Raw genomic sequence first — 25019 nt, forward strand, 5'->3', positions numbered from 1 at the left:
CTCTATATATAGTTCCTACTGGAAAGCATGTTTAACTCCAATTACTTAATCAATATTTTTAATAATATATTTTTATTGTAATACTCTTACTATTCAATGTTGTATGCACTTAATTTCCCAAAGCAAAACCTCACAAATGTATAATTGACTAGTAAATATTATCAAATAAATTATCATTTAGTTTACGTAAACATTGCATCGCCTGATTTGAAACTTCGTATTTTAAATAATAATAATAATAATAATAGTAGTAGTAGTAGTAAAATCATAGCCATATCTTTATCAGAATTTCAGGCTTAGTCAATAAATGAATTCAACATAGTCTCTATTCGAAGCTCTATTTAATCGAATCAGATAGAAATACGAAGAGGAACTTCGAGAACAGGTAAAAGAAAAATGTTACTTTGGTGGGTTTGAAAGTAACTTTTAAGAGTTTTTTTTTTTTTTTTTTTTTTTTTTTACAATTACAGACAAATGCCTTGGACACTATTTTCTTTTCTTTAAGTTAACTGATTCACCGAACGTATCTGACATATGATTAACTTGTCTCTATTTTCTACTCGGTTATACACGTTTTACAATCTTTTCCATTAACCTTGAACGACAAGAACACGAACACCAAAACATCCACGTAGGTATGACAGTTAAAATTCCTAACTTCCCCCACGGGGAATCGAACCCGGAACCACATGCACCTGAGGCACACGTGCTAGCCACTAGACCAGCGGAAAGAACAAATAAAATGGATTTTGTAGTGTTTGAAGTTTATAGCTATTTCACCCTGTTGTAGTATGTCTATTGATTTTTTAATGTTTACCGTATTCGTTACTTTGAGGAATGATATATATTATTGATATAGGTTTTATTACATATTCGGCCATAAATATTATATAAATTATCAGAATTATTCATGATCTTCCATGGAAATTCACTGGTGCATGCGCAGTAGAAACAGAAGAACACAATTTTCTGATGTTGGTCAGAACGCAAATTTCTAACAGGCTGTCTGAATTCCTTGGTGGAAAGCAGTAGTTCCCAACCTAGGGACCTGCAGCTTCCTCCTGAGTAAGCATGAAGAGCGAGTAAGGTGGCGAAAGCTACTGGCATAAAAGAATTGTGCAATAAGTAAATAAAGCACTACTTATTATGACTTTCAAATTCAGCTTGACAATTTTATAATTGCCGTTTTACAAAAACATCATATTGCACTAGGAGGGTATGCAAAAGTTTTGCTGGAAATAAATATAAATTCCTGGGATTATTATTATTATTATTATTATTATTATTATTATTATTATTATTATTATTATTATTATTATTATTATTATTATTATTATTATTATTATTATTGGTCTCCTACTTCTTGGCCAAGATGTGAAATATTCACTACCTTCTTCATACCGCTAAATCAATTTCTTCACTGTTTTCTCGTCACAGCTCATACCCCTAGCTATCTGAATGGCAATTTGTCTAATTGTTGCTCGACCTATGATTTTCCCTCGCATAGTAACAGATAGTTTTCTACAGCTTTTAGAGCGAGGTATTTTGACAACCTGTAGAAATTTGCATTGTGATTCGTATTAGCAATGACAGTAAAGTGGATATTTCTGTTCCTACTGTGCATCATCAGTATCATTATATCAGAAGTATTCCGCCATTACCAGCGGGTCACTTACCGCAGCTGAGAAGCTGCCATGCTCCACGATCTTCTGTTAACCTCTCCATCTTCACATACGATTTTTCTGTTTTGATATCGCCAATAGCCTAATTCTGTTTCTATATAGTCTAATTCGTCCTCTCCCTCTCTTCCCTGCCACCATACCCCTCAAAATACTATTTCCTCCATCCTAAAGGCTCTTTTCGCCATTTCTATCCTTGCTTTTATTTCACGTTCGCATGTCAAATCATCACTAGTAATAGTACTCAGATATCGAAAACTAATCACTTGTTGTTTTTTCCCGCTCCTACTTCTATATTTCACACCGATCGCTTCGTTTCAATCACCACGGATTTTGTCTTTCTAACATTTATTTTCATCCCATATTCTTCACAAGCCTTTCTCAAGTTTTCTACATCTTATTAATTTTCTTTTTAGATTCTACAACAACAACCATATCAACCCCAAACCGTATACACCTCACCATTCTATCTTCTACGGAAATTCCATCTTCATTATGTAGACTCGTTTTCGTTATCTCTTCTAAATAGTTATTAAATAAAATATAATCGGCGGAATATAGCCCTATAATCTCTGTTGAACTCATCTTCCAATTACACTGTCTGTCTACTGCGCATGCACCAGTGAATTTCCATGGAAGATCATGAATAATTCTGATAATTTATATAATATTTATGGCCGAATATGTAATAAAACCTATATCAATAATATATATCATTCCTCAAAGTAACGAATACGGTAAACATTAAAAAATCAATAGACATACTACAACAGGGTGAAATAGCTATAAACTTCAAACACTACAAAATCCATTTTATTTGTTCTTTCCGCTGGTCTAGTGGCTAGCACGTGTGCCTCAGGTGCATGTGGTTCCGGGTTCGATTCCCCGTGGGGGAAGTTAGGAATTTTAACTGTCATACCTACGTGGATGTTTTGGTGTTCGTGTTCTTGTCGTTCAAGGTTAATGGAAAAGATTGTAAAACGTGTATAACCGAGTAGAAAATAGAGACAAGTTACTCATATGTCAGATACGTTCGGTGAATCAGTTAACTTAAAGAAAAGAAAAAAGTGTCCAAGGCATTTGTCTGTAATTTGCAAAAAAAAAAAAAAAAAATTCTTAAAAGTTACATCCAAACCCACCAAAGTAACATTTTTCTTTTATCTGTTCTCGAAGTTCCTCTTCGTATTTCTATCTGATTCGATTAAATAGAGCTTCGAATAGAGACTATGTTGAATTCATTTATTGACTAAGCCTGAAATTCTGATAAAGATATGGCTATGATTTTATTACTACTACTACTACTACTATTATTATTATTATTATTATTATTATTATTATTATTATTATTATTATTATTATTATTATTATTATTATTTAAAATACGAAGTTTCAAATCAGGCGATGCAATGTTTACGTAAACTAAATGATAATTTATTTGATAATATTTACTAGTCAATTATACATTTGTGAGGTTTTGCTTTGGGAAATTAAGTGCATACAACATTGAATAGTAAGAGTATTACAATAAAAATATATTATTAAAAATATTGATTAAGTAATTGGAGTTAAACATGCTTTCCAGTAGGAACTATATATAGAGAGGATTTACTTTAAAGTGTGATGCAAACGAATATTCGAGTTTTAATCCGAATAGAAATCGATAACTTACACAAGGATATTTACTTCATTAGTTGTATAAATCTTTATGCCTATCGTATTATAATTCTATTTAAAATTATGATTTTTCCATTTCAAAACGTAGAAGGAGAAATAAATATAACATTCTATTTGTTAAGGAAACCTTTCAAACAATGATAATTTCAGGTCATGACCCGTCGGAGAATTTGAGACCCTGTCGACATAAATTTCCCCTTCGTGGCCATAAGTTATTTTCGATCATGCTCAAAGTAGACTAATAATGTTTTATCAGTTTTTTCTCATTCATATCTTGACCATTACCGGGGAGAATCTTCTGAAATCGTCAATGCTTATAATTACTTTTTAATTACAAATCAAATGATAATAATGACATATTGAACATACTTAATATTTTGTTCTCAGCTGTGGATTTTAGATTAGCAATTCATATAATGTTCGCTTCTAATCGAATTTGAGAGAAAAGTAATTTCCAAAGATTTATTCAAAGAAATGTTCTCAGTCCTCAGATGAAAATAGGAACACACTTTTAAGAAAAAAAAACAAAACGAATATTTTCTACAGGGTTTGAACACATAAACTTCTGATTGACAGACTAGTCACCCAAACCGCTCGACCAGTTCGTATGTCTTCAGTGATCTCTTTTGACTTTTGTGTTGTAAAGTGGTTTCCTGCTCCACACTTTTTTGTTTTGTTTATGTCGATACAACTATAAGTTTGTGGTGAATATTTGGACGTTACAGATCTTGCAATGCATAAAAGGGTTTTTCGTATAAATTACATTCAATTTTATGTCCTAATAACTTTTATACAACAGGTTGAATCTGTGAAATGATTGGGGTTGGAGTGATCGTAAATATTTTCATAGTTAGGAGCCTGGATATGCAAACCCGCTCAGCGTGGGGATTTACTTCTGTGAAATTTGGTACATGACATTATTTGGAGGAACATAATTTTTCATAGAAAATTGTATAATCAAACTTAAAGTAGAAAATTTTGGGAAGAGAAACATACGCTCAAACCATTTGGGGGAATGGGTTGAATCACATGGAGGTGATTTACGTTCACCTTTACTTCAGTATGATCCAGTATGATGTCACAACATCCCTCCCACAGGAAAGAAGACTCAATAAACTACGAAGTATTACTCCTGGTTGAGCACGATCGGAGATATGCTAAGAGATATGATCCCCCCTCGGAACACCCCCAGAAAATCATCACTGGTTTCACTAGCATTGAATGCATAGAATCCACATCACAATGATTCTTTGTTATTGTTATTAAGCACGTATTTTCAGATCTGAAAAGGTTCAAATGCCATCTATTGAGCGTATTTGGAACACTTCTAATATACCGAAGCTCAATACTGACTCTTCTCATTCCCGAGCAACCTCAGCCGTGCATAGTTCTGCCCTCTATCGGGAAGTGTGAGTACTTGAATCACAGTCCAAATGAATCCTACGGAATGGGATAAGAAGAAAGAACATACAAATACAGTACGACAGGAATATCGGAATATCAGAATCAATATCGACGGATTCTTGCACTAATTATGATACACACACCATTAATGCACACAAATGGTTTATGGGGTTTAACCCCCTCCCCCTTGAGCAAGGTATTATTCAAAAATAAACATCTACCGTTACCATGTATAGAGTCTACAGTATAAACATCTGAAGTTGTATGAACTTCGGAGCTTCAATTTCTGCAGAGGCTACTGAAATAGACACTCATAAAATTTTGATTTGTATAGAATTGTTAATCAAAGCTGCAAAAGTAACAGATCCAATTGAAGTTACTAAACTTTTTAATACATTGTTTTATTGAATCCAGGGCCGTGCCGTGCGGGGGGCGAGCGGGGCGACGGCCCCGGGCACCGAAGTAAGGGGGCGAAAAATTCGGGAGAAAGAAGGAAAAAGGAAAAAATGCTTGGAATATATGTATGGGGGCGCCGTCGTATACTCTCGCCCCGGGTGCTGATTTTCCACGGCACGGCCCTGATTGAATCAATAAATAAAGTATCAACAAACAGTTCCAAAACATCGTGATACAGAAAGTACTTTTAATTTGGCCACCCCAAATTACTTTTCTAATTTGGCTTTAGTTTTGATAACTAACATTTTTATATATATATAAATAAGACATGCATTACTTTATTACTTTGTAACTTACCACTATTCTATCTTGGAACTCGTCCGTGTTGAAGAAGCGTTAACCCTATGCTGTTAATGTATAGTTTACTTCTGTATATTGCTTGTATACCTGACACATCCCACAATATACATGAGTATCTACATTTTCTTAGAAACCCAGGCAAAAAAACCTTTTATTTCTGCTTCTTACGAAAGGTAAATAAACTCAAATGGCATGGGCGTCCGCAGTTCACGCAAGGAGGCAAATTTGTAGTTTATTTATTTATTTAAGAAAAACATTTTCTCCTCATAGAAGGCTCACTTTAGGACAGAGAAAGAGAAATGACATAGAAAGAACTCGCTTAGGTCCGGGTTTGTATATGTACCATGCCGGTATTCACTTCATATTTTGAGCAAAAAATAAATACTTTTATGATTTTCTTATCATTTAGTACCGGTACCACGTAAGAAGTATTTTTACAACAGAGTTTGGAAACTTAAGGAACAAGAATATTAGAGAATTTAATTGAGAAAATATTGGCCTAACCTAACCAGAAGCTTAATTCAAATTGATAATTGAACTAAATTACAGGGAGGGCCAATGCCCCCTGTTTACCTCCTTCAGCCATGTCGATGGTGAAGGAAAAAAAAAACTTGTTCACTGATAGGTACTTCTCCAGAAATATGGAAACGATTGCTTTTTATTTTTATTATTGGTGAGGATATGAAGAGATGCCATTCCATTAATTACCTTTCTATTAATTACCTTTCCATTAATTATCTTTCTATTAATCACCTTTCCATTAATTACCTTTCTATTAATTACCATTCCATTAATTATCTTTCTATTAATCACCTTTCCATTAATTACCTTTCTATTAATTACCTTTCCATTAATTATCTTTCTATTAATCACATTTCCATTAATTACCTTTCTATTAATTACCTTTCCATTAATTACCTTTCTATTACATTGGAGAAAAATTTAATGCTATAGTCCAAAGGGATTTGTTGAGCTATGGAAGGATTTCCATCATGTGTAAGAAGCGTTATCTTCTGTGGAGGTTATAGTGAATTTACCACAATATGAACCAATTTATGTTGCCAAGATAAATAGAAGAATCAAAATACAGTATAACAGCTGATCTTTATCCTAACTTAACGCTGAAGTTAATCTTATTGAAAAATATACGCAAGTCGCAAAGCTTCAAAGAAGAGCGGGTACATTAAACTGAATTTAGAGTGTTTGCCTCTCATGCACTTCTAAATTTGCAAAATAGCTGATCTTTCTAAATAAATACGAATTTTCTCGTGGGTATACGGTTAGCCTTCTTTCGCGAGTGATGGCTTTTTGATATTGATTCAGCCAACGGCGCTGACTTTCCAAAATTTATGTGGGTGCATATGAATGGCGGGGCATGTTAGCCTACATGTTTTCAGAAAAATCTCGATATTTGATTGATTTATTTTTAGTTAAAATCTTTTATGAACACTGTCATAAAGGACTCTGCTATGATAAAGTAATATATGCCAGTAATATATGCCAGTACTATAAGGATAATTTGGGGCTGCTCTACCTCAGTCGGTGTCACGGCTGATTTAAACTTAAGAGAAACGGGTTCCAACCCGGGTCCAAACTAAAACTCTTGTGGGTGCGGCGCACCCACAAGATTATTTGTGTAGGTGCCGGATCCCCGGAGCACCCACGTAGTCGGCGCGCATGGATTCAGCGTCCGATGAAGGTTTTATCTTTGATCTTATTAACGTATTTCAACTAGTACTTATAGATGTACTAATTTAAGAGGCCTCATCTCAGCGAAATTAAAATACCGCTAATTTTACAGTAATTATGTGATATCTTCAATAGATAAAAGACAATTGAAATGTGGAACAAGAGCGCCCTAGACAATATTATTTTGCGTGAGGTACCGTTATCACAAGTCACCTAGTGGCTTTCCGTTTCCAGCCGTTTAGAAACGCGAAAATAAATGCCGATTTTCAAAATGGCCAGAAATCGAAAGCAGATGAGTGGGTCGTGATAACGGTATCTCACGTAAAATGATATTGTCTAGGGCGCTCTTGTTCCAGATTTCGATTATCTTTTATCTATTTGAAGATATCACATAATTATTGTAAAATTAGCGGTATTTTAATTTCGCCGGGATGAAGCCTCTTAAGATTGAATATTGAGTTCCCATAGTTTGGAGTTAATCAAACCCTTAGTATGATGCTAATCACAGTCAAAATGACTCTGCATAAGACTCTGTGTGTCGTTGAATAACCACAGAGGAGAGATGACTATTTACACATGCAACAAATATTGCACATGTACATCATTTATAAAATTGCACATGTAAAATACAATTCCACACGGATTGTTAGGAACTCGTGGAGTATACTCATCATACCCTGAACTTTATGATATCAGTTTGGTAGAGAGAAGAAATTGTGTTACTCTCCTCAGATCTTAATACACTTTTTTACTTTTTTCAGTGATTATTACTAAATCAAGAATAACCAATCAAATGTACGGTGAATTGCAACATAAAAAAAGGTAAAATAGGTGTTATACTTACCTGGACTGCAATAATCTGCTGGGGGTAACCTGAGGAATTTCAGGCTCCGGTCTACTTGGTCTAGCTATCATGGAATCTTGATCATCAGGGGGAGCTCTAAAGGAGAATCGGCTGTATCTTAAGAACTGAGAAGCTCTTATTGTCTTTCCTATAAAAAAAAATAATAATAATAATAATAATAGAATTAATAAATACGAGGGAAAATCAAAAAGTAATTCAGTAATTTTTTTCACAGTTAATCATAAATCTATTCACAAAAATACATTTTAAGTATGTTCATTATTTCATCTCTGGATGAGATGACAAATGTATGCACTTCGTGTATACTTCGTATGTTTCAAAATGGCAACTCGGCTCAAAACGTTTAGACCTGTGAAGTTGGGACTATGATAAGGTATTCACAGTGACAACGAAAGCTTTAATTCCTTGGGCGCAAGGGTGGGGCAAGCAGAGGGTCAGAGAGGTTTTTGGGAGCAGCTATATATATATATATATATATATATATATATATATATATATATATAGTAGAGATATGCGTGTATCGGACCTCATGTTAAACATATAGGATAAAAAAAGGGGGGAGGGGTAATCAAAACAAAAGGAAGACAATATTCGCTATATAGACGAATGCAGAGTAGTGGGGGGAAGTGTGGAATAACATCCTGTGATATAAGGTAACAGGATGTGAAAAACAACCGCAGGTGTACTAGATTCAATTGAATTGAAGAGGAAATGTGGGAGGGGATGGTGTATTGAAAAATTGAGTGTAATATGAGAGGGAGAGAGGAGAGAGAGAGAGAGAGAGAGAGAGAGAGAAAGAGAACCCTTATACTCTGTATGATTGATAATTGCTGTTTAGTGAAGCATGTATGAGATGTTTTGGCTCTAAGAGAGTTCCAATTATATTGTTATATATTAACCTATAGAAACATGTAATGATGCATGAAAAGAGAGCTCCTGTTTACAAGACCCAAGAGAGTATATATATATATATATGTGTGTGTGTGTGTGTGTGTGTTGAAAAACCATGAGAAAAAAATAGACTACCCGTGTTTACGTGAATGAGAGGCAAAATGTGAATGAATGCATGCTATATATTTTTTCTACTTTTAGAAGAGACAATTCTTTTTTTTCTTTTATGCTTTGTTAATATGTTGTTGTTATTGTAAAAGTTTTGGTAACTTGACCATGGGAACGATTTGTAGCAGCTGGGGATTACACAATCCACAGGGCTTTAACTTGAAAAAAAAAGTATGAGGGAAGAGAGGTGATGGAACTTCCATGTTTAAAAACGCAATGTAGATTATATATGTATCTCATTATCTGATTAGGTGTGTGTGTTGCGTAGTTGGTGTTTGTTTTGTGATTAAAGTTATTTCTTCTACAATTAAAAGGTAAGAATTCTTATACGTTTTATTGATATGATTTGTGATCATAGCGTGGGGAGGCGTTTTCCCTTAATATGCTTTGTGTATTAGCGCGATTGGAATTTGATTGAGTGAGAGACACGGTTTGGATTTTAGGTGGGATGGTTTGGATTTCACGATAATGAGTAGGTCAGCAATGATTTAGCTTTAATGATTGTTAGAATAATAAACTTAACATGATTTGAGTTAAATTTTTAACAGCGGTGGAAATACTAGTAAATATAATGATCGTGTATGTAAATGTGAATGAAGTTTGAACTTGTAGCCCTTATACAAGTTATGTGAGAGAAGATGGGAGATCCCCGAGGAAGATCACGCACATGTTGATTGTGCACCACAAAGGCCACACGGCGCGAACTGGGATCGAACCTGGGACCCCATCCAGTAGAGCTTTATGAAATATTTTAGTTTAACGTCCAACAATTATACGCTATAAGCTAAGGAAGACTGATGATTAAGACAAGTGGCTCTCTTATATTGTTTCGCTGTACACCGAAAGCTAAAAAAGTGGGAGAAAACGAAATCATAAGTTTTACGTCCCACAATTATGCTTCATAGGTTAAATGAGAGACGTTGTTCTCATGAAATGGTAGAATAAAGAAAGTGGGAGGAAGCTCACATATATCTTGAATGGTGGGTGACCGGGATCAAACCCGGGACCTGAAACAGTAAAACTACAATGAAATCTTGAGTTTTACGTCCCACAATTATGCTTCATAGGTTAAATGAGAGACGTTGTTCTCATGAAATGGTAGAATAAAGAAAGTGGGAGGAAGCTCACATATATCTTGAATGGTGGGTGACCGGGATCAAACCCGGGACCTGAAACAGTAAAACTACAATGAAATCATAAGTTTTACGTCCCACAATTATGCTTCATAGGTTAAATGAGAGACGTTGTTCTCATGAAATGATGGAATAAAGAAAGTGGGAGGAAGCTCACATACATCTTGAATGGTGGGGGACCGGGATCAAACCCGGGACCTGAAACAGTAAAACTACAATGAAATCATAAGTTTTACGTCCCACAATTATGCTGGCTAGGGTAAAGGAGAAACGTTGCTCTTATAAAATAAAGAAAAGGGAAAACATTACAATGAGCAATAGAAATGAACGGTTTACCAGTGAGCATGCCTGCCTTATCAATAATTTATTGACGTTCCATGTGTATGTATGTATGTATATTTGTATGTGTGAGAGATGGATGGGAAAAAAGCGTGAATATGCATACTTGCTATCCATGCTTGAACCGGTCTTTAATGAACGTTGAATGGGATGGAAGTTAAGACAATCCAAAGGACTTGAGAACAGTGGGGTATACGAAATATGATTATACGGGTGGATTATTTTTTTAACAATTTAGCATTATTTTAAAGATATGTGTACCATTTGAAACATTACAAATGGAATTAGCAGATATGTTTATGTAGAGCACATGCAAATTTAAAATGTTCATACATACCTAACATAAAATTGCCATCCTCTTCCATGTTTGAAGCACATACGAAAACTGTATACGAACAAGTAAAATATGGCGGGAAAATGACAATATATTTTTCTCGGTAAACGTATGAGGCATTCCCGTTTCTACAAATAACAGTAGACCGAAAAGTTTTTTGGTGTTGACCGCACAAAAACATGCATGGTACTGACAATTATAACTATATAGGTGACGCTTATGGTAAAAAAGTACGATTTTTTCCGTATAATAACTTTAAATATTCATAAATCGTTAACTAATCATTGTAGAACAAAACGGACTAGAAAAATGGATTTGTCAGGTCAAAATCTATATAGAAAGACACCCTACACGATAAAATTGAACAATTTTTATTTTTTTAGATTTCTTACAAGGGAAGGGAGCGGACTGGTATTACGTTTTACGGTAAACTATTGTTCGTACAAACAAAAGAAAAGTATTTTCTTGAAGGATAGGACCTAAGAAACACTACAATTTCAGTTAGAACAATGTAACTTGAAAATAATTTTAAATGGGCGTAGCTCCTAAACCATTGATTGTACGACAAAATGGACTACAGAAATCGATTTGTCAGGTCAAAATCTATATAGAAAGACACCCTACATGATAAACTTGAACAATTTTTTGGAAAGCTAACAGTGGCGGATCGTTATGTAGGGGGTGTCACATTACATTTTTGGCTTTTTAAGGCAAACTATTGGTCGTAGAAAGAAAAGTATTTTCTTGATCGTTAGGACCTAAGGAACAGTACTATACAGCTTAGAACAATGTAACTTGAAAATAATTTTAAATGGGTGTAGCTCCTAAACCGTTAATCGTAGGACAAAATGGATTACAGAAATCGATTTATCAGGTCAAAATCTATATAGAAAGACACCCTACACGATAAACTTGAACAATTTTTTGGAAGGGTAACAGTGGCGGATCGTTATGTAGGGGGTGTCCCATTACATTTTTGGCTTTTTACGCCAAACTATTGGTCGTAGAAAAAAAAGAAAAGTATTTTCTTGATCGTTAGGACCTAAGGAACACTACTATACAGCTTAGAACAATGTAACGTAAAAATAATTTTAAATGGGTGTAGCTCCTAAACCGTTAATCGTAGGACAAAATGGATTACAGAAATCGATTTATCAGGTCAAAATCTATATAAAAAGACACCCTACACGATAAACTTGAACAATTTTTGGAAGGGTAACAGTGGCGGATCGTTATGTAGGGGGTGTCCAATTACATTTTTGGCTTTTTAAGGCAAACTATTGGTCGTAGAAAAAAAAGAAAAGTATTTTCTTGATCGTTAGGACCTAAGGAACACTACTATACAGCTTAGAACAATGTAACTTAAAAATAATTTTAAATGGGTGTAGCTCCTAAACCGTTAATCGTAGGACAAAATGGATTACAGAAATCGATTTATCAGGTCAAAATCTATATAAAAAGACACCCTACACGATAAACTTCAACAATTTTTGGAAGGGTAACAGTGGCGGATCGTTATGTAGGGGGTGTCCAATTACATTTTTGGCTTTTTAAGGCAAACTATTGGTCGTAGAAAAAAAAGAAAAGTATTTTCTTGATCGTTAGGACCTAAGGAACACTACTATGCAGCTTAGAACAATGTAAATTGAAAACAAAAATTTAATGAATTTGCATAAACAATATGGCGTCGATTTTTTTGAAACTTTGCAAATATGCTTATTACAGGTTATATTTTTATATTAATAGATAAAATGAATGATATTACTAAAATAAATACCATTTTCGCGCCTTTTTACCGCGACCGGTGCGCGCCGCGCGGTATTTGCGCCCAGAAAAAGGTTTCGCGACGCGGGACGCGTAAAATATTGCCGGCCGGAAACTGCGTGGGGTATTGCCGGTTATAAAAACAAACAACACTCGGTAACTTGGTATGGTACATGTACACACACGCACAGTCTTATACACACTAATGTGAATGTTATGTGTACAGATGGCATTGTTTAAAGAAACAAACATGGCGGATGGATTTTAATGTATTTTCTTTACATTAATGATATGCAGTATATGTAATAAGGTTTATAATATAATATTATTATCTTATTATAAAACAACAATAATTGAAAATTTGAACAAGTTAACACGAAGATTTCCGAAGCTTTACGAACATTACCGAACATAAGCATAAGCGTTTATACACAATGCCTATACATGTTGGTAATTGTACCACACGAATGGTTCCGAAAATTACCGAACCTAACCGAACTTCCCGAAGTTTTACAAACTTTACCAAAGTTTAATAACTTAACCGAACATAAGCATGAGAATGTATTAACTATTTTTGTACACGTTTGGTAAATGTAACTTTAAACATTAGTAAAGGTATACGCATAATTTGCATTAATTGTAATTTTATAACGAAATTAATTATATTATTTACACTAAGTATAACAATACTACCTGTATAGGATGTAACACGGTTTGTGGCGTGAAATATAATCTCGTACCCAAAGGCATTTAGTTTTGTAATCTCGTACCCAAAACCATTTAGTTTTGTAGTCTCGTACGCAGGTGCTTTTACATATTTTAAATTAGTAACAGTAATATTACATAACGTGTTGTAATTTGTAATTGTGGTATTATTTTTTATTAATTTGCTTCCGATGCAAACTCCTTACTTATTTATTTATGTAACCTTTCGTATCTTTTATTCTATCGTAATTAATTATTTATATTCTCCTAATAAATTACTCGTAAGAGCAAATTTCATTTGTGAACTTTTGTTACGGGTTTAAAAATTCCTTTCTTAGTAAGGCTAGGAATTTCTTTTGTTTTTGTTTTTTTTGTGCGTTGTGAGCAGTATAGTATATATAACGCATGAATGAAGAAACGTTATTAAATGTTTGCTGGTAACCATACCTTCAACACGATATTTACTTACTGAATAAATTTAATGAAACATATATTTAAAGAAATACTAAAATATTATATTTAGAAAAGAGTATTAATATTAACTATATTGTTGCAGTTGTACATATATAAAGATTTAAGAATAGCAGAGAGCGCAAGAGACAGCATAAAAAACGCTAAAGGGAAAAAGAAGAACTGTTGTGAGACTTTCACCAGAGTTAGCAGATTAAATTAGAAGAAAATCGTAAGTCCATTTTTATTATACATACTTGATTATTTAAGATTTGATGCTTTTGAAAGAAATATTAAATGTTAATGAAACTTATACTTAATAGGTTATATATATATATATATATATATATATATATATATATATATATATATATATATATATATATATATATGCGTGTATTTGAATAAAGCAATACAATTATTTAAACTTATTACATTTGTGTATAACGATTTTAGCGATCACATGTATTTATTATTTTTAGATCATATTTTTAAATATTTTTCGGTTTACACTCATTAAGTGTTTTATTAAAAATTTTAATATTTTCACAGTATAACAGTTTTGATGATTTTTCAAGATGAAAATTCTATTGTATATGCTGTATGTATTTGTTTGTTTATAAAATACTGAAAATTATTTTACATGTATTTTCAGATGGAATTCCTCGGCACATCCTCGGTAAACGAGTTCAATGAAGTTGATGAAATTTACTTGGCGGGAGTGATTGAAGGACTCAATACAAAGGAACGCGTGTTGGAGACCTGGTGGAGAATTATGGATAAGCAGAGGCAGGGACTACGCGGCAGCGAAAGGTATGATACCTTGCTATCTGATCTTTTTAATTTTTACCATGATAATCAAGCAGTTATATTACAATACACGATGTCTAGCGCTGACATCGTTGAATTGTTCGCACACGGATTTTTCCGTGAACAAATCATGTACCAGTGGGCACATGATAAATTCGTCCATTTTAATTATTTCAATTGCACCCAAGGTGATAGGATAAATGCCGTAGAGGTAGCCGAATTTTGTAATTATGGAACTCGTTTTATTTTGGTTAATAATAATGTGATGCCATCTGTTGAAAATTCCGTAACCTCGGTCCACCAAGAAAATGTAACCTTGGAAAATACACTTCAAGAAGAAGATTTCAATTTAATCGATGAGATTATTAATGATCATTTAGATAGTGAAGCAGATGGTACGCATATGATTCAAAATTCCGCAGTTATAGTTAATCGAGACGAATTTGGAACATCTGATTATATGGAGACCTTATTGAATGAACTATGTGAAAATGGTCAAAATCCTGTGGATGTTGTAACTGAAGAAGAAATACAATCATCAAGTGTACAATGTTCACGGGATATTCGGGGTTACGGGATGCGGTCTCCACAGCCTAGCACATCCGGCTACGTTCCTATGGTTGATCGTAGTGATCAAAGAGATGTTCATAATACAGGGGAAGGTAACTTCGAAGTTGCACACGAAAGCAGAAAGAGTTTCACTAAGTTTAACTTAGTGGGACATGAAATTGCGGTAAGGCCAAGGGGAAATGAAGAAATCAGAAATCCTGCGGCCTATATTGAAAACTTAATGAACTTTGCATTAAATAATGTTCTTAATAATGCAAGACCTAATGATTTTGTTGGAATGTACATTGATTCCTCGAATAGTAAGGATAACAAAGCAGTGTATGTTCCATGGAGACGACGCAAAGATATTTCTGCCAAGTCCATTTTATCTTCCATTACTAGAGTTTTAAATAGTAATGAAGACTTTCTTTTAGGTGATAATATCCTATTTCGTTTCCATATAGTAAATTCGATGTTTGGTGCTGGAAGAAGTCGAAGTAACAATTCCTCACTAAACAAATATTTACCCTTGAATAAATTTTTGGTACAACATTTGGTAGATCTTCCTGGAAGCGATACTGACAAACTTTGTTTACCAAAAAGTATCGCTTGGGGCATAGCAAAGCATACCGATACACTTCGAAATTTGAGTCATTTAACAGATCCAAACCGTCATGAATTAAAGAGTAGAGCTATTGCCCTCTGTACACGTGCAGGTGTTAGCTTTAAAGGAAAAAATGGAATGGATTTTAATGATGTTGAACTTTTTCAAAATCATTTGAGTCCAAATTATCAAATTATTATATATGAAAAAGTTCCCGAAACAAAGCGTGAATTTAGAGTACGTTACCCAGAAACAGGAGTACAACAACCAGATTTAAATGAAGCAAAACCAATTTATATCTATTATGATGAGAGGGGTAGTATTGGACATTTTCGTCCTATTAGAACGATTACTTCATTTCTAAGAAAGAGGAAGTATTGTTTAAATTGTTTAATGCCTTTTAATGGTCCAAATCGATCACATAAGTGTGAGTTAATGTGTTCATCTTGCGAACATGTGCATAAAGTGGACATTAACATGTATAAAATGAAATGTAATGCATGCAACAGATATTTTACTAGGGGTGAATGTTTTGACAATCACTTGAAAGGTAATAAAATTGGCAAGAGTGTGTGCGAATATGTTAAGGTCTGCACCAAGTGTAATGCAATCTATGATTTAAGAAGTCGGAAATTGGATCATGCATGTGGTGAATACTTTTGCAGTACTTGTCGTGAACATGTACAGGAAGGTCACTCATGTTATGTGAAGAAACTGAAAGCAACTCATATCAAGAGGTTTCTTTATATTGTTTATGATGTAGAGACCATGCTGAAACCTGAAAATGAACGTGGGGAACGGGAACATGTTGTATGCTTAGTGTGTCTTAGACACGTATGCCATGATTGTATAAACAAGGGCATTGATGAGCCATGCAGTACATGTGGCGATAAAAACGGTAACCGCTCGTTTTCTTTTAAAACCATAGACGAGTTTATTTCACACATATTACTAGATAGACCCAAATTTAATAAGGTTTGTGTAATTGCACATAATGCTTCACGCTTTGACAGCATTTTCTGTTTGAGATCTCTCATTGAGTCTCAGCATATTATTCCAAAAACCTTAATTCAGGGTCAGAAGATTTTTAGTATTTCTGTTGATAAGAAAATCATTTTCAGGGATTCTTATCTTTTCCTCGGGGTCAAGTTGGCAAGACTCCCGAAGACATTAGGCCTTTCTGAAAATTTAAAGAAGGGAGATTTCCCATACCTGTTTAACACAGTAGAAAATCAAAATTATGTAGGACCCTATCCGAGAATAGAATACTATGACCCTGAATCGCGAAGTACTGAAGAAAGACAACGGTTGCAGGTATGGCACCAAGAACGTGTGCAACTGGGAGAGCAATTTAATTTGCAAAAGGATATGCTTGAGTACTGTGAAAACGATGTGAGAATTCTCACAGAAGGTGTTATCAAATTTAGTAATATTATAGAAGAGAAAACGGGTGGTTTACAATGTTTTCTTGTTTCGTCAACAATTGCAAGTTTAGCCATGCAAACATATCGAACATCATATCTTCCAGAAGAAAGTATCTCTATTATACCACCTTTGGGGTTCCATCATAAAACAAAAACAAGTAAGAAAGCAATGAAATGGCTAAAATATATGGAGCACCAGATGGGTATAGAAATTCAGCATGCTGGACGAAATGGAGAACAATCTTTTGGCAGGTATAATGTTGATGGTTACCATGCAGAGCTCAATGCTGTCTTTGAATTTATGGGCTGTTACTGGCATGCTTGTAAGACCTGTTTCCCGAATAATCGTAACGCGATAATAGATAACGCGCATGGTCCGTACAACACATTTGAAAAAAGGTATGAACACACGGAAATTCGTCGGAAATATTTCACAGAAATTCTCAAAATGAATTTGTATGAAATATGGGAGTGCTCTTGGGATGACAAAGTACGCACAGATGTAGACTTGCAAAAGTTCCTTAAAAAACATTGCAGTACTACCGACGACTTTCTTATTCCTAAGAGTTGCTACAACGGCGGACGAACAGAAGTTTTCCGTTCATATGTGAATTGTGCGGACGATGAAGAAATAAAATATTTTGATATCACATCGTTATATCCATGGGTAATGGCAAGGAAACCTCTTCCGGTGGGACCGCCTATGATACATAAGGGGCCGGTTTTCCCAGATGTGGGAAAAATTCATGGTATTGTAAAATGTACCGTATTGGCTCCAAAACAACTCTTTTTTCCTGTTTTGCCGTACGTAGCGCAAGACCGTTTACTTTTCGGGCTTTGCACGCTATGTATGGAAGAAGAACAAACTAATGACAATTGCACACATAGTGATTCTGAACGTGCATTAACTGGAACATTTTGTACACCAGAGCTTCACCGTGCTCTTGCAAACGGTTATAAGATCGTCAAAATTTATGAAATTTGGGAATTCGAACTAATGGGATCTGAAGATCGGAATTCACCTAGTTTATTCCGGGACTATGTGAATACGTTTCTTCAAATGAAGCAGGAAGCCTCACGCTATCCTGCTTGGTGTAAAACTGAAGAAGACAAGCAAAAATACATTGACGATTATTATGCTCATGAAGGCATAAAATTAAATAAAGATAATATTAGGTCGAACCCTGGACTTAGACAATGCGCGAAGTTGTACCTCAATTCCTTATACGGAAAATGGGGGCAGCGCACAGATATGACGCAGTGTGTGATTGTTGATAGTGGGACAGAGTTTCATAGGTACCTTACAACACCGCGGTATGAGGTTCATAGTGTTATTCCAATTGGTGAAGATCATCTCATTCTCACATATAAAGACCTGGAAACTGAGAATGTACCTCTGGAATTTTCCAACGTCATACTTGCTGGTTTTATTACCTCATGGGCCAGGTTACAATTATTTGATTTACTTGTGACTGTAGGACCTAATGACGTAATTTATTGTGATACAGACAGTATTATGTTTACGTGTAAAAAAGATAGTGGACCTCCGTTGAAGCTTGGTAACTATTTGGGTGATCTGACTAATGAAATAGAACAAGGGTGGGAGTTTGTGACGTTTATAGGGTTAGGGCCAAAAAATTATAGTATGAGGCTTAAAAATGCCACAGGGGAATTTCGTTATATTCACAAAATTCGGGGAATTTCACTAAATGATAGTCCTCTCAAAGAATAAACTTTGAGAGTTTCTATGGATTAGTAACAGGAGAAATTAATTCAACCATCATAGATAATCCAAATAGTATCGTGCGAAAACATGGTTTCAAAATCTTTTCACGTAATGAGACAAAAACACACCAAGAGGTAAACAAAAAACGAAAACGAATTGACGATATACAAAATAACGGACCGATACCAAAAACTCGAAGTTTACCTCATGGTTTTGTAGAATAATTTTAGCTTGGCTTATAAGTGATTGATTTTATTTATTTTTAACAGAACAATAGTAGACTATCACTATTTATTTATTTATTCCATCGTTTGCTGTGCAAACTCATAAATTCTAGACCAAAGTATACTCAACAACAGCTAAGCTGTGATTCTAGTCATTTCAAGTTTTAATATTTATTTTTAACTTATTCTTAATTTATTTTTAATTTATTTTGTTAATTGTATGAGTGAGTGTGTGAATGATTGTATATATAAAGTATGGTATCTGTTGTGTGCATTCATTTTAATACAAGATGTTAAAGTTTCAACATCCATCAACCATTTTAATTGCTGGTCCTTCACGTGCAGGTAAAACATGTTTTGTAAATCGTTTATTAAATGAACGCGATCAAATGTTTACTATGAAATTTAATGAAATTGTATGGTGTTACGGTGCAGTCATTCCAAATTTGGATGCAACTGCACAAATTCGTTACGTAGAGGGAATTCCAGACATGAATAATTTTGAAATACAAGAAAATTCATTATTAATATTAGATGACTTAATGTCTGAAACCAATGGTGATGTTGCAAACTTATTTACAAAATATGCACATCATAAAAAATTAACAGTAATATTCATTGTTCAAAATTTATTTCCAAAAGGAAAACATGCTCGTGATATAAGTTTAAATGCACATTATATCATAGTATTTAAAAATCCTCGTGATAAATTACAAATACAATATTTAGCTAGACAAATTATGCCACGATATAGTAAACAAGTTGTGAATGTGTTCGATGTAACACGTGAACCTCACACTTATTTGTTATTTGACTTAACTCAAAAAACAAATGATGCATTACGATTACGTACAAATATTTTTCCTAAAGAAACATTGCATGTATATGCAAATGTAAAAGACAGTAATTCAGTCGTTTACGTTTAGTTTAGTTCAAGATGTTGAAGGTGAAACAACACATTGATACTCTCCGCGCTTTATGCAAATGCAAAAGCGCAAAGCGAAAACAAATTATACGACATGCATCCGGTGATTTAATACGTACTATTTCACAAGTTGCTAAAAACACAATAAAAGGAAATATTCCATTGAATTCACGTCAGAAGCAGCGTTTACGTAGACATAGAAAGATCTTGCGAGCTTTATCTGCACAACGTACAGCAATTAATAAGAAAAGGAAAATTTTATTACAAAAAGGTGGGGCATTTTTACCATTAATTTTAGGACCATTACTTGGTGCAGTAGCAAGTAGTTTGTTTGGAAGATAACTATGTCTGAATTTCGTAAAATGATATTAGTTCCTGATAATGCAATGCATCAAATGCATGCAAATATAAAATCAATAGATTCACATCAATCACGTTTAGATGAAGAAATGAATAATATTTTACAACGTCGTAATCTTAGTATTGATGAAAAATGGAAATTGTATCAGCAAGCATTACAACAGTATTTAAATTATACTTCATCTGTTTCACAAAATCCTATCACATTACCTATTATTGAAAAAGATGTTGGTGAAACATCATCAGCTGAAGAAAAGAATAATTCTATTTTACCCTTTGTATCGGACATTTTACATTCAGTACCGAAAACACAACGAAGGAAAACAGATCTATTATTAAAACAGTTAACAAGTTCTGATAAAATTCATTGGGATCAAACGGGAACAGTACGTATTCAAGGAAAAATAATACCAGGATCTAATATTATCGATTTAGTAAATGATGTTGTTCGTACACGTAAATATTCTAGAAATCCAATAGGTATTCATGAATTTAAAAGTTTATTAGATGATATTAATGTACCACGGGAATTTATTTCCACACCTATAGTTAAATCACATAGCAAAGTTAAAAAATCAAAAAGTCCAACAATCGTAGCAAATATATTTAAAAATTGGAAAGATTATAAAATGTAAAAATGGTAAAATTGTCAAAATTATATTATGATTATACGAATCCTGCTTCCTTATCAAGTATTAAAACACTACAAAGAAAAACAAATTTATCGAAAAAGAAAATTAAAGATTGGTTAGCATCTGAAGATGCGTATACATTACATGCACCAGCACGTAAAGTGTTTCAACGTAAACAATATTATGTTAGTGCACCAAATGAAACATTACAAATGGATTTAGCAGATATGCAAAATATTGCAAAGTATAACAAAAATTATAAGTATATATTATGTTGTATAGATATTTTTTCTCGGTACGCGTATTGTGTTCCCTTAAAAACAAAAACAGGTCCTGAAATGGCAAAAGCAATCAGAAAAATTTTTAAAAAATTTAAACTTCCTGTGTTTAATGTACAAACTGATTTAGGTACAGAATTTTATAATCGTTATGTAAAACGAATATTTAAAGAATATGAAATTAATCATTATAGTGTACATTCAGAAATTAAATGTGCATTAGCAGAACGATTTATAAGAACACTAAAAGAAAAATTGTATCGTTATTTTACTGCTAAGAATACATATCGTTATATAGATGTGTTAGAGCAAATTGTAAAAAATTATAATCATACGTATCATGGTAGTATTAAAATGGCACCTGCAGATGTAAATCATTCTAATGTTGATCAAGTTTGGAATACATTGTACGGTGATAAAATGAATAAAAAGAAAATAACATGTAAATTTCACCCGGGTGATCATGTACGTGTTAGTAAATATAAGCATAAGTTAGAAAAGGGATATTTACCAAAATGGTCTCAAGAAATATTTATCGTTGATAAATGTATTCCGACAAATCCTATTACATATAAATTAAAAGATTGGAATGATGAAGAAATTAAAGGTATATTTTATACACAAGAATTACAAAAAATAAATGTGAATTCAAACAAGTCATATTTAATCGAAAAAGTATTAAAACGAAAGAAAGGTATGATGTATGTAAAATGGTTAGGATATCCGTCAAGTATGAATTCATGGATTAAAACAATTTCTGTTCAGTCTTCAAAATGAGTTCAATGATAAAACATGATTTCTATGTTACTCTTCCTTCAAATGCTAGTACTGAAATTTTTAGTAATAATACAACTTCTTCATTTATAGTAAAGCTAGCAGAACCTATTCACTTAAGTGAGGGAGAATGGTATGTTGCATTAACACAGCTTAATGTACCTTTTAGTTTTTATAATGTTCGTCAAAATGAAAAAATTGAAATAGAAGCCGTCATTAATGATGAACTTGAAATTGTAAGCATTAATATTACACCAGGATACTATACTTCTATTACATCCATTTTAGATATGATTCCTGAACACTTGCGCTTGTTAAAATATTATAAAAATAAAAATCAAGTTGGAATTAAACATTCTTTAAAATTAAAAGTTTTTTTCTCATTCGAATGACACAGGGATTACAACATTTACTTGGATATATAAATGAAAATACAACTGCGTTTACAGATATTGTTTTTCTAAAACCTGCTAATGTAGAAGTACCACAAATAACACGTGCAAACTTTTTATGCAATTTAGATTACAATATACCAAACATTCTTAATGTTTGTGTTGATATTGTAAAGCAACAAGAAGATATTGGACCATTACTTCGTAAAGTTAGTGCATATAATATTGAGCATGGAAATGTAAAATGTTTTCTATTTCACACACCACAATACGCTAAAGTTGTAAAATCTTATTTTAACACAATTGAAGTAAACTTAAAAGATGAGCACGGTTTAAAATTGCCATTTGAATTTGGAACTTCAAACTTGACACTTCACTTTAAACGAAAATGATTTCTGAAAGTATAGATGATAGTTTTTACATTACACTTGTATCAAACGCTAGTACTGATGTATATCCTACAAATAGTCCAACACATTTTATAAATCAACTAAAAAATAATATTCAATTATCAGAAACCGATTGGTATGTAGGATTAAGTGAATTGCATGTTCCTTTAACATGCTATAATCTTAACGATGGGGAAAATGTGATATGGTATAAAATAAAAAATGAAGAAGCACAAAAAAGTAAAATTGTCAGTGGATATTACCACTCCGCACATCATATCGTTGATGAATTAAATAAAATAACAAAAGAGATAAAATTTTCTGTATCAAATATTGTACAAGTAGATTGTACTAATCGTGTTGAAGGAGCATTATTATCACCAACATTAGCATTACAATTAGGACTTCGTAAACATAAAGATCTTGTTTTCTATAGACGTGGAATTAAACAACCATATGTTGATATTGGTTACCCACATCAAATATTTATTTACACTGATATCATACAATATCAGTTTTTAGGTGATACAAAAGCCCCATTATTACGTATTGCAACAATATCAGATGTTAAATATGGTAAAGTGGAAACAATAACATTTCAAGATATTCATTATCTACCACTTGCAAAGTTTTCATTTAACAGTATTGAAATACTATTAAAAGATCATGCAGGACGAAATTTGCCATTTCGTTCTGGGACACTAAGTGTTACACTTCATTTTAAGCGCTCTCCTAATAAAAATTAATTATTTTTATTCAGAATGAAATTTAGAAGACATTACGGACATGGTATCCCATACTTTTCAGGACCTGTATATCAACGGGGACATGGTATAGGTAGTTTCTTCCAAGGATTATTTCGTTTTGCATTACCATTTCTTAAACAGGGTGCAAAAACTTTAGGTCGACAGGCATTACAAACGGGAATACAAGTAGCGGGGGATGTATTAGAAGATAAACCATTTAAAGAATCTGTTCGTGCACGTGTAAAAGAAGCTGGTGACACATTAAAGACAAAAGCTGTTAACTAAGTTGGTCAGTTATTAACTGGAAGTGGCAAGAGACGGCCACGCAAGCGTAAAGCTCCGGCAATCGTTCGTTTTGGGCCTCCAACTAAACGTAAGCGTACTAACAAAAGCAAAAGCAAAAGAAAAATAAAAAGAAAAATAAGTCGTGTTACAGATATATTTTCATAATGGCACTACTTAATTCAGGCAGTGTGGAATGCTGTACCAACGATTTCGATTTATTTAGTACTCCAATGACGCAAACTGCAATTGAATCTTGCTTTAATGCTGAATATCGACCAATTTCAACATTAAGTTCTGATGGACCTATTGAATTTTTTATTCCCGGTGAAACAGGAGAATTTATTCATACTGCATATCTTTATCTTTACGTACGTTGTAAAATTACAAAACCTGATGGCGCAGCATTAGCTGACACCGATGTTGTAGCACCAACAAATAATTTCCTACATTCATTATTTAGTCAAATTGACATTTCATTAAATGATAAATTAATTACTTCTTCATCAGGATTTTATCCTTATCGTGCATACCTTGAAACATTATTAAATTATTCCCGTGATGCTTCTGATACACATTTGAAATTAGGTATGTGGTATAAAGATACCGCTAAACAATTTGATACCATTGGTAATGCTAATGTAGGTTTTCAACAACGTGCTAATTATATTAAAAATAGTAAATCGTTTGAAATGTATGGGCGTCTGTATACAGATATTGCTGGATTACCAAGAGCACTTGTAAATAAAGTAGGTCTTCGTATAAAATTACATCGCAGTAAAGATGCTTTTTGTTTAATGTCACCTGTAAATACTTCTTATAAAGTAAAACTTGAAGATGTTACTCTACATATACGTCGCATTGATGTTGCACCTCATTTGGCAATGGAAATCAATACTAATATGAATCATGAAACAACAAAATATCCCCTTACAAGAGTTCAAACAAGATCGTATACTATTCCTGCAAACGTTAATTTATACAATCTTGATAATATTTTTCTGGGTAACGTACCTAAAGGTCTCGTTATCGGATTTGTTTCCAATTCGGCAT

The 25019-nt window shown here is 33.3% G+C and overlaps 1 protein-coding gene across 1 annotated transcript in view; it reads right to left on the minus strand.

Annotated features, from left to right (window-relative positions):
- Positions 1-4750: 4750 nt before the first annotated feature.
- Positions 4751-25019, minus strand: part of LOC145685671 (uncharacterized) — a 63193-nt gene continuing 42924 nt past the window's right edge. The window contains exons 5-6 of the mRNA XM_081758066.1: positions 8047-8194; positions 4751-4793 (exon numbers count right to left, since the gene is read on the minus strand). Coding sequence (XP_081614192.1) covers positions 4751-4793; positions 8047-8194 — 191 coding nt within the window. The remainder of the gene's footprint in view (positions 4794-8046; positions 8195-25019) is intronic.

This window comes from Thermobia domestica, chromosome 5 (assembly GCF_964235325.1).
Source record: "Thermobia domestica chromosome 5, izTheDome1.hap1.1, whole genome shotgun sequence".
Lineage (NCBI taxonomy): Eukaryota > Metazoa > Arthropoda > Insecta > Zygentoma > Lepismatidae > Thermobia > Thermobia domestica.